At 41.6% G+C, this 9,643-nt stretch overlaps 1 protein-coding gene across 1 annotated transcript; it reads left to right on the forward strand.

Annotated features, from left to right (window-relative positions):
• Positions 1-2,781: 2,781 nt before the first annotated feature.
• On the forward strand, positions 2,782-4,567 carry ImpE2 (Ecdysone-inducible gene E2). The gene has a single exon (XM_032435016.2). It carries the CDS (start codon positions 2,880-2,882, stop codon positions 4,272-4,274), a length of 1,395 nt encoding a protein of 464 aa, XP_032290907.1. The 5' UTR covers positions 2,782-2,879; the 3' UTR covers positions 4,275-4,567.
• The last annotated feature ends 5,076 nt before the right edge of the window (positions 4,568-9,643 follow it).

Consider the following 9,643-nt stretch of genomic DNA (forward strand, 5'->3'; position numbering starts at 1 on the left):
ACACCTTTTTTTTATGCTAATACGTCCAGACGATGTCTGAAAATTGAATTGTGGGTCCGCAAGTTGTGTGATAACAAAATTGTTATTGCATAATCGACGATATTGAACGATATTTGGAGCTGATCCACGAGCCTGACAACAATTAAAAGCGAGTAAAAGTGATCTAATGGGAAGTGAACGACTTGTAGTTACCCTGAACTCAGCTTCGAGTTGGCTTTCTAATGAGAATCTAGCTTAAGTCTTTGCAGGCATTCCGTTCTTGGATAACTCCGTTGATAATGCTCAGATTTTTATGATATTTTCAGGGCTTCAAAGCATGCGTGAAAATGTAACTATGGGAAACTGTGGGCAAAAATGTAACTATTCTCGTTCTGTGCATGCTCTGAGATATGCTACAGCCCTAAAATCATTCGAATATCGATAGCTAAGCGATATTTATCGATATGTTTCGAATTACCGATTAATTCGTGCACTAGCATCATTTTCTTGATCTCCACATGCTCTCACACCAAATTTGCTGTTTCTAGCGCAATCAGAGATGGCAAAGAAACAGCAGATCTCAATCGATTTTTATCGATTTCGTGCGAGTTATCGATCAACTTCTGCACCAGTCGCATCCATCTTAAAACTCTCTTCTGTGAAAAAGTGAAGCGCCCCTGCTTTGTGTTACAAACGAAAGCACAAAAACATTATACCCTATGTGTTTTTTTTCAGTTTTTGGCCATTTGCAGTGGTGCTTAATAAAGCCAAAGCCGAAAGCAAACATAAAACCAAACTTGATGACTATTGCAAATAAAAAGACAAATAAAAAATGAAAAAAAAATAAAAGACAACAAATACAACATAAAACACTTGAGTGTCGAACTTGTTCTGCTTGTCGCGGAAATCAATTAAGAGACGAACCAACAAACCAACAAACCAGCAGCAACAACAACAACAACAACTCTATAAAAAATCAAAGTCGATGCCAAAAGCCAAAGTCAATGTCCTTTTGCAGGCAAACAGCTCGCCAGCTCCTCAGCTCTTCAGCTCCTCCGGCTGCGGCCCGCCCGACCTGTTGGCTTTAAAGGGCCACAGCGAAACGGGTTCCAGCTCGGGCTGGCCAATTGCGTCCAGTTGCCGTGGCCAATTGTGATGGACTGCAATTTGGTCAAGTTCAGCTGAGCTTTTCCTGGCCGGAAAATAGCCGCAGACACAGTCGAAACTTATTTTCATTTTCATTTACTGGGCGGGCAAGCACCTGCCGCCCCCCTCCCCCCCCCTTGCTTTGACCCATTTAACTACATTTTCTAATGCCGCTCGTTTGCATAATTTATGAGTAGGCGTGGCATTTACTAAGTTGCATTCTGTGTCGCATTTAGAAAACCAAATTGAATTCGAGTCGAGAAATATAAAAGAAATTGGGTGAAAACGTGGCTGGGCTAATGCAGGGCCTGATTTACAAGCTGCAACCGAATCCCAATCAGAATCCCAATCAGAAATGTCCATCTACAGTCGCCGCATCCAAAACTAATTGGCTCTAAAAATAGCCGCACTTCGAGCTGGTTTCTTTGGCCACAAAGACACAAAAACTTGTTTCTTCGACGCAATCAAAGAGCCCAAAAGACCATCTCAAAGACTTTCTTGTAAGATGTCTGCCACAGCTTCTTCTTCTTCTGCTGCTGCTGCTGCTGCTGCGACTGCTGCGACTGCGGCTGGCCACAGAAGGAATGAGAGTGAAAAACCCGCGAGTGTGAAGGCGGGCGGTGCTTGGGGCTGGAAAATATGTTCAGATCTCGTGTCGTTCGTTGGATCGATAAAAAGCATTAAAACCAGTTGCATAGTGGGGCAAAATGCAGCTTCGTCCAGCCCAGAACAAAGCAGCGACAATGTCGGCAACTCTCGTAAATCGTTAATGCACAGCACAAGAAGAAGAAGAAGACCCTTAGCTTTGGCGTGCCGCACAACAAATACCCTATACATGCATTTATATTCGATTTAAGTAAAATCAAGTAAAACCCATTAAAACTAGCAAAGACTGAAGACTTTAGCTTTACAGCTACGTTTCGACTTGATCACAAATTATTTAGTTTTATATATAGAAAAATCTCTCTGAACAAATAGAAGTTGGCTTGGAATCTCCAAAATAAAAAGCAAAAATATTAATAATCTCAATAATATTAATAAAAATAATAGCAATATTTATGCCAATATTTATTAAGTATTTAACTAAATTTGAAAAAAAATCCTAGACATCAGCTACACGAACACCCTACACTAGCCCGTCTGCCTGGGCTATAATTTAATTCCCACTGTGCATATCAAATTAATGATCTCTAATTTTAGCCACATTGCGGCTCTGGCTGCCTCAGAAAGTCATGGCAAAGTCCAATCGATCTATTAATTAACTTCAGCTCGCTGCACTCTCTGCTAGAAAAAGGAATAATAAAAGAAGCTTAACCTTGATCAGTTTAATGTGCACAGAACATGCGGCTAGAATATGTTCAAGCCAGACAAGTGTGCAACCACTCCCCCTCCGCCGCCTCCTCCACCACGCGCGCCCGTGGACAACAAGCACAAGACTCCTTAGAATTGGCCAATTATCCAGAAGGGCCCAACGATTGCAACTGCCGTGTTCAGCCTCGCCTGCTGCAGTTCAGTTCAATGACATTTGCCAGAAGAATTGGCCAAGACAGAGCGCGCCGTCTTCTTGCTGCCTCGCCACGCAGTCGCTGCCGCAGTCGACGCAGCTGCCGGCGTCGAGTGTCTGCGAGCCGAGTGTATAAATGCGCCGAGGCTAAAGAAATTTCAAACAGTTGTGGCCGTGAGGCGTAGAGCTCAGCAGTTTGTGTAAATCGTTTGTCGCGAGCCGAAAGCAGAAAAACATAATCAAACCTAAAATGAAGCCAATTGCCTTGGTGCTACTCTGCCTGGCTCTGGGCAGCCAGGGCCGTGTGCTGCAGCCGTCAAAGGAGGCGCTCGACATACCCGTTGCCATCATCAAAGAGCCAGAGCCGCAGGCCCTGCCTCTGATCAGCGCGGAGCAGGAGCAGCCCATCAAGACGGAGACGCAGACACAGGCGCAGATCGTGTCGGAGACGCAGACAGAAAGGGAGGCGGAGACCAAGACCCAGCTGCCAGAGCAGCAGCAGCCTGAGCTAGCCAAAGCTGAGGAAGCTAAGCCGGAGCTGGAATCGAAGCCGGAGCTGGAGTCGAAGCCGGAGCTGGAGTCGAAGCCAAAGCTGGAATCCCAGCTGGAGCTGGAGTCGAAGCCGGAGCCTGAGCTAAAGACTGAGCTGCCCCTACTTGCCAAGGAGTCGCCGTCGCAGTCGGAGTCGGAGGCGGAGCCTGCACAGCCCATATTGAAGTCCCTGCCCGCCGAGGCAATTGTTGAGGCAAGCGCTGAGCAGGTCGCGCCCGTGGCAGACGCTGTGCCCGCCGAGCAGCAGGCCGTGGAACAGGATGCAGTGCAGCCGCATGTGCGCCAGGCCACGCAGGCGACGCCCACGCAGCAGAGCTCAACGCAGCAGAACTTTGTGCAGCAACTGATACAGAACTCACCCATTGGCCAGTTCCTCAACCAGTTCAACGGACAGCAGCAACAGTCAGCGCAGCAGGTGCAGGCGGATCAGACAGCGACGCCAGCGCCGACAGTGCCCGGTTTCTTGAATCCCGGTGCGGCCATAACCTCCGCTCAGAATGCGGTGCAGAATGCGGCACAAACTGTGGTGAACAGCACCACGCAGGCCTTTCAGGGCATACAGCAGTTTGCCAGCAATCTGGGCACCCAGTTCCAGAACACGCTCTCCGGGCTGACGGGCCAGCAGAGCGCACAGCCGACCACAGCACGTCCGCCCGGGCCCATTCAGTCATTTGTGAACAATGTGTTTGGCGGCGGCAACAATGCAACAGCGTCTGCTGCGGCACCAGCTCAGGGACAACAGGGCGGCGGACCGCTGCAGGGCATCATCAATTTCCTGGGCGGCAATCGGCCACAGAATGCACCAGCTGCAGCATCTTCGGCTGTGGCCGCAGCTGTCACCGAGGCGCCCATTAAGCAGCCCGGCGTCGATGACAAGCTGGAGCAGGCCGACGATGTGGCCGAGCAGCCAGCCGAATCGGAGAACGAGGTGCGCAACAGCGGCGAGGCCATCGACGACTCCTTCGAGGAGGCGGTGCCCGCCAACGAGGTGATTGTGGTCAATGATGATGCCTCCGCCGATGTGGCAGCCACCAGCAACAATTCTGTTGAGCAGCAGCCGGAACAGCAGCCCGCTGATGCAGTTGCTCTCTAAATCCACACAGACACACCCGCACACTCACACACACCCTCACACACACAATTTTTGCATCTCCATCTGCCACAAAAGGCAGACGCAGAGAAGTCGCATTGACTGAAGCCATTTTATCGCCATTTTTCGACACACAAACACACAGCAGAGAGAAGAAGAAGGTTCGGCAGAGTTTGAGAGAAAAGCAAAAGCGAAATACTTTCCATAGTTGTTTAAGTGCATGCAACAAATTATTTATTTCATTTTCGCAGGAATTTATTTTTAATAAAAACAAAACACAAAATACATTAAATAAATATCATTAAATTTACTGCTCTTTTGGGGTTTCTGTTCTTATTTATTCCTTTCCCCCCATTTTCTAGGGATTTCAACATTATTCCTGGTCGAATTTCTATATATATATATATGGGTTAAAATTTCCCACCCCCATAAATTGGTGAAATCTCATCCGATTTTCACGAGATATAGATTTTTTTTTCATTGTTTTGCCCCTACCTTAATTTGGCATTTAAATCTGGCAACACAATTTTTGGTCGAAATTCATGTCAAAATGTGACCCCCTAAAAATGGATATCGACGTGGGTGAAATTTCCCAATGTCATAACTCGGCCAAAATTCAACCGATTTTAACGAGATTTGGATTTTTCTTCATGGTTTTGCCCCAACTTTAATTTGGCATTTAAATCTGGCAACACAATTTTTTGGTCGAAATTCATGTCAAAATGTAACCCCCTAAAAATGGATATCGACGTGGGTGAAATTTCCCCCTTCCATAACTCAGCCAAAATTCAACCGATTTTAACGAGATTTGGATTTTTCTTTATGGTTTTGCCCCTACTTGAATTTGGCATTCAAATCTGGCAACACAATTTTTGGTCGAAATTCATGTCAAAATGTGGACCCCTAAAAATGGATATCGACGTGGGTCGAAATTTCCCAATGTCATAACTCGGCCAAAATTCAACCGATTTTAACGAGATTTGGATTTTTCTTCATGGTTTTGCCCCAACTTTAATTTGGCATTTAAATCTGGCAACACAATTTTTGGTCGAAATTCATGTCAAAATGTGGACCCCTAAAATCGGATTTCGACGTGGGTCGAAATTTCCCCCCTCCATAACTCAGCCAAAATTCAACCGATTTTAACGAGATTTGGATTTTTCTACATGGTTTTGCCCCAACTTTAATTTGGCATTTAAATCTGGCAAACCATTTTTTGGTCGAAATTCATGTCAAAATGTGGACCCCTATAATCGGATATCGACGTGGGTCGAAATTTCCCAATGTCATAACTCGGCCAAAATTCAACCGATTTTAACGAGATTTGGATTTTTCTTCATGGTTTTGCCCCAACTTTAATTTGGCATTTAAATCTGGCAACACAATTTTTTGGTCGAAATTCATGTCAAAATGTAACCCCCTAAAAATGGATATCGACGTGGGTGAAATTTCCTCCTTCCATAACTCAGCCAAAATTCAACCGAATTTAACGAGATTTGGATTTTTCTTCATGGTTTTGCCCCAACTTTAATTTGGCATTTAAATCTGGCAACCCATTTTTTGGTCGAAATTCATGTCAAAATGTGGACCCCTAAAATCGGATATCGACGTGGGTCGAAATTTCCCAATGTCATAACTCGGCCAAAATTCAAGCGATTTTAACGAGATTTGGATTTTTCTTCATGGTTTTGCCCCTACTTGAATTTGGCATTCAAATCTGGCAACACAATTTTTGGTCGAAATTCATGTCAAAATGTGGACCCCTAAAATCGGATATCGACGTGGGTCGAAATTTCCCAATGTCATAACTCGGCCAAAATTCAACCGATTTTAACGAGATTTGGATTTTTCTTCATGGTTTTGCCCCAACTTTAATTTGGCATTTAAATCTGGCAACCCATTTTTTGGTCGAAATTCATGTCAAAATGTGGACCCCTAAAAATGGATATCGACGTGGGTCGAAATTTCCCAATGTCATAACTCGGCCAAAATTCAACAGATTTTAGCGAGATTTGGATTTTTCTTCATGGTTTTGCCCCAACTTTAATTTGGCATTTAAATCTGGCAACACAATTTTTTGGTCGAAATTCATGTCAAAATGTGGACCCCAAAAAATGGATATCGACGTGGGTCCAAATTTCCCAATGTCATAACTCGGCCAAAATTCAAGCGATTTTAACGAGATTTGGATTTTTCTTCATGGTTTTGCCCCTACTTGAATTTGGCATTCAAATCTGGCAACATAATTTTTGGGTCGAAATTTATGTCAAAATGTAACCCCCTAAAAATGGATATCGACGTGGGTGAAATTTCCCCCTTCCATAACTCAGCCAAAATTCAACCGATTTTAACGAGATTTGGATTTTTCTTCATGGTTTTGCCCCTACTTGAATTTGGCATTCAAATCTGGCAACACAATTTTTGGTCGAAATTCATGTCAAAATGTGGACCCCTAAAAATGGATATCGACGTGGGTCGAAATTTCCCAATGTCATAACTCGGCCAAAATTCAACCGATTTTAACAAGATTTGGATTTTTCTTCATGGTTTTGCCCCAACTTGGCATTTAAATCTGGCAACCCATTTTTTGGTCGAAATTCATGTCAAAATGTGGACCCCTAAAAATGGATATCGACGTGGGTCGAAATTTCCCATTGTCATAACTCGACCAAAATTCAACCGATTTTAACGAGATTTGGATTTTTCTTCATGGTTTTGCCCCAACTTTAATTTGGCATTTAAATCTGGCAACCCATTTTCTTGTCGAAATTCATGTCAAAATGTGGACCCCTAAAAATGGATATCGACGTGGGTCGAGATTTCCCCCTTCCATAACTCAGCCAAAATTCAACCGATTTTAACGAGATTTGGATTTTTCTTCATGGTTTTGCCCCAACTTTAATTTGGCATTTAAATCTGGGAACACAATTTTTGGTTGAAATTCATGTCAAAATGTGACCTCCTAAAATCGGACATAGACATGAACATGGGTCTAAATTTCCCCTTCTTATAACTCGCTCAGAACTCAGCGCATTTTTATGAAGTTAGGTTCGTTGCTTATGTTTTGGCCTCTAGATCAATCTATATCTGACAACATGATTGTTGGTCAAAATTCATGTTAAAATGGTACACCAAAATATTATATATAGACATAAGCCAGAATTGCCCACACCCATAGAAGTTTCCGAACGGAACCAATTGGGAGACCAATACAAATCGGACCACATCAATTCCCCCGCTTTTAAGCAGACACTTGTACAGCCCGTCCTTTGTTTTGCATTCACTCAAAATAATAATAATGTGTAATGTAATGTAATGTAATATGCAATAAAATTTTACTACATAGATAATTTAGAAATGTAATATAGCCTGCTGCGTTAGATAGCAAATATAGATTCTGAAAATTGTACAGGGATTTGGAAAGTTTCTCCGAAAATGCCGAGAACTCAGAAACACTTTGTACCTAAGCAGCTGCGGGTTTGAACAGCGCTCTAATGTGATCTAAATGAGTTCGACGAAATTTATTACAAAGGACTCTCAATTACCGACCTTTGAAGGATGTAGGTAAACGCGCTTGTTAAATGGATTTTACTTGAAACACAAATAATGCAATAAATTAACAAAAAACCAAATATATATAAAAAATATTTACACATTTTTTATCCTTTATCAAACCCTAATAAATTAGTTTCTGTGTAAAACATTAGCAAGAGAAAATATAATATAAATAAACCCAATTTTTTTTTTCAAAAATTATCTCATATTTATTTAATTTGTTTCGGTTTGTTTAGTTGTTGTTACACATTAAGGTGGTTCGATAGCTCAAAAATTGTTATATCAAACTAGGCGCAAAAATGTACACTCATATATAAGGCTAAAGGGGGCTGAGGGGGGGGAGTTGAGGAGTTGTCTAATAAAAATCAGCAAAAAACCGCTTAAAACTAAGTACTTCAGTTTGGATATATGCGGGGCGAGGATAAACTTATGTCCAAATATTTATGCTAAGTTGTTTTTCTTTTGCTTTTTGCTTTTGCTTTTGTTGAAATTCCATTTCATTTAAATATATATATTTGGTTTTTTGTTGTTGTTGTTGTTGCTAATAATCGTAATGTTACACGTCGTAGGCTGCCCTTATAAAGTTCTTTGAGCTCGAAAATTTGTTGAAATAATTCTACTTAAATTTAAATGCGTAGCTTAATGAGGTGATTGTAAACTGGCAGATGCGGGAAGAAGGGGGGGGGGGGGGGGTGAGACGGGTGCGGGGCAGTGTTCTATTGCTAACCAAAAAGCACGCCGAGTTGTGCTTCCTATTTTTTTCCTTTAACGTGGAACTACGAAATATGCGACTGGGTTTTATTATATTTCATCTTTTTTCCTTTCTTTTGAGCAGCGAGTTGAATGAGTACAAGTCGAGGATAGCAAAGAGTAGAATTGAGTAGTTTGTGTGTTAGTTGTGTGTTTTTACGAGTAGTTAATGATTTGTTTGTGGGTTCTGAATATGTTTGTTTTGATTGTGTACTGTTTGCTTATTTTCCTTTTGAAGAACATGTTGCAAGTCTTTGTTTTTGATTGACAAACTTAGCTGCATTGGTTAAGAGTTAAATGTAGCATAAGCTTAAGTTACACTGAACAAAACTATGTGGCATAATTTGTTCAACTAGTCAGTTCGAAGCTGTTTATTAGTAATAGTTTTTTTGTTTTATATGAGAGAATTGTGTCTAATTAAACGTTTAGAAATAGGCCAAACATAACAGTATTAAAGCATTTTTCATATAGCATTTCGCTCAGTGTATACATGTTAAAGTCATATATATATATATATATATGTAGGTATATATGGAGTTATATGCATGTATTTGTATGTTATGTATGTATGTATTATGCTTGTAAATAGACGAGTAAATAGGCATTTAATTTTGATTTTTAAATATGGGAGGGATTATGCGTGTATATAGAAAATGTTTCGGTAGATAATTTGAAGCCTTTCAAAGTAGTTTGTTGTGGGTCGGATATACGAGTGTGTACGTGTGTGTGTATGCTTTCGATGCGGTATGCATGTGTAAATATATGTATGTGTGTGTGTTTCATATGTCTGTTCAGATACGTTTATATATATATATATATATATATATGATGAATTGCTAGTTAGCTCAGGATTACATTCAGTTTTTCCACTATACATATATATATATATAGATCGTGTGTAGATCGAGAGTATATAGGCTGTGTGTTATGAAGGTCATCTAATGGGCAGGAATGAGTACAGTTGCTGCAAATTTTTACTAAGAAGGTACAGTACACTTGTATATAGGTTAATTATAGAGCGGCTGCTATATCGTAGAAGCTTAAACATTAGGCAGGTTCTTGGCGGA

Source organism: Drosophila virilis, chromosome 3, assembly GCF_030788295.1.
Source record: "Drosophila virilis strain 15010-1051.87 chromosome 3, Dvir_AGI_RSII-ME, whole genome shotgun sequence".
Lineage (NCBI taxonomy): Eukaryota > Metazoa > Arthropoda > Insecta > Diptera > Drosophilidae > Drosophila > Drosophila virilis.

What these genes read in the sequence shown, in the direction of transcription:
- ImpE2 (XM_032435016.2), top strand. Translation starts at nt 2,880, where the DNA reads ATGAAGCCAATTGCCTTGGTGCTACTCTGCCTGGCTCTGGGCAGCCAG.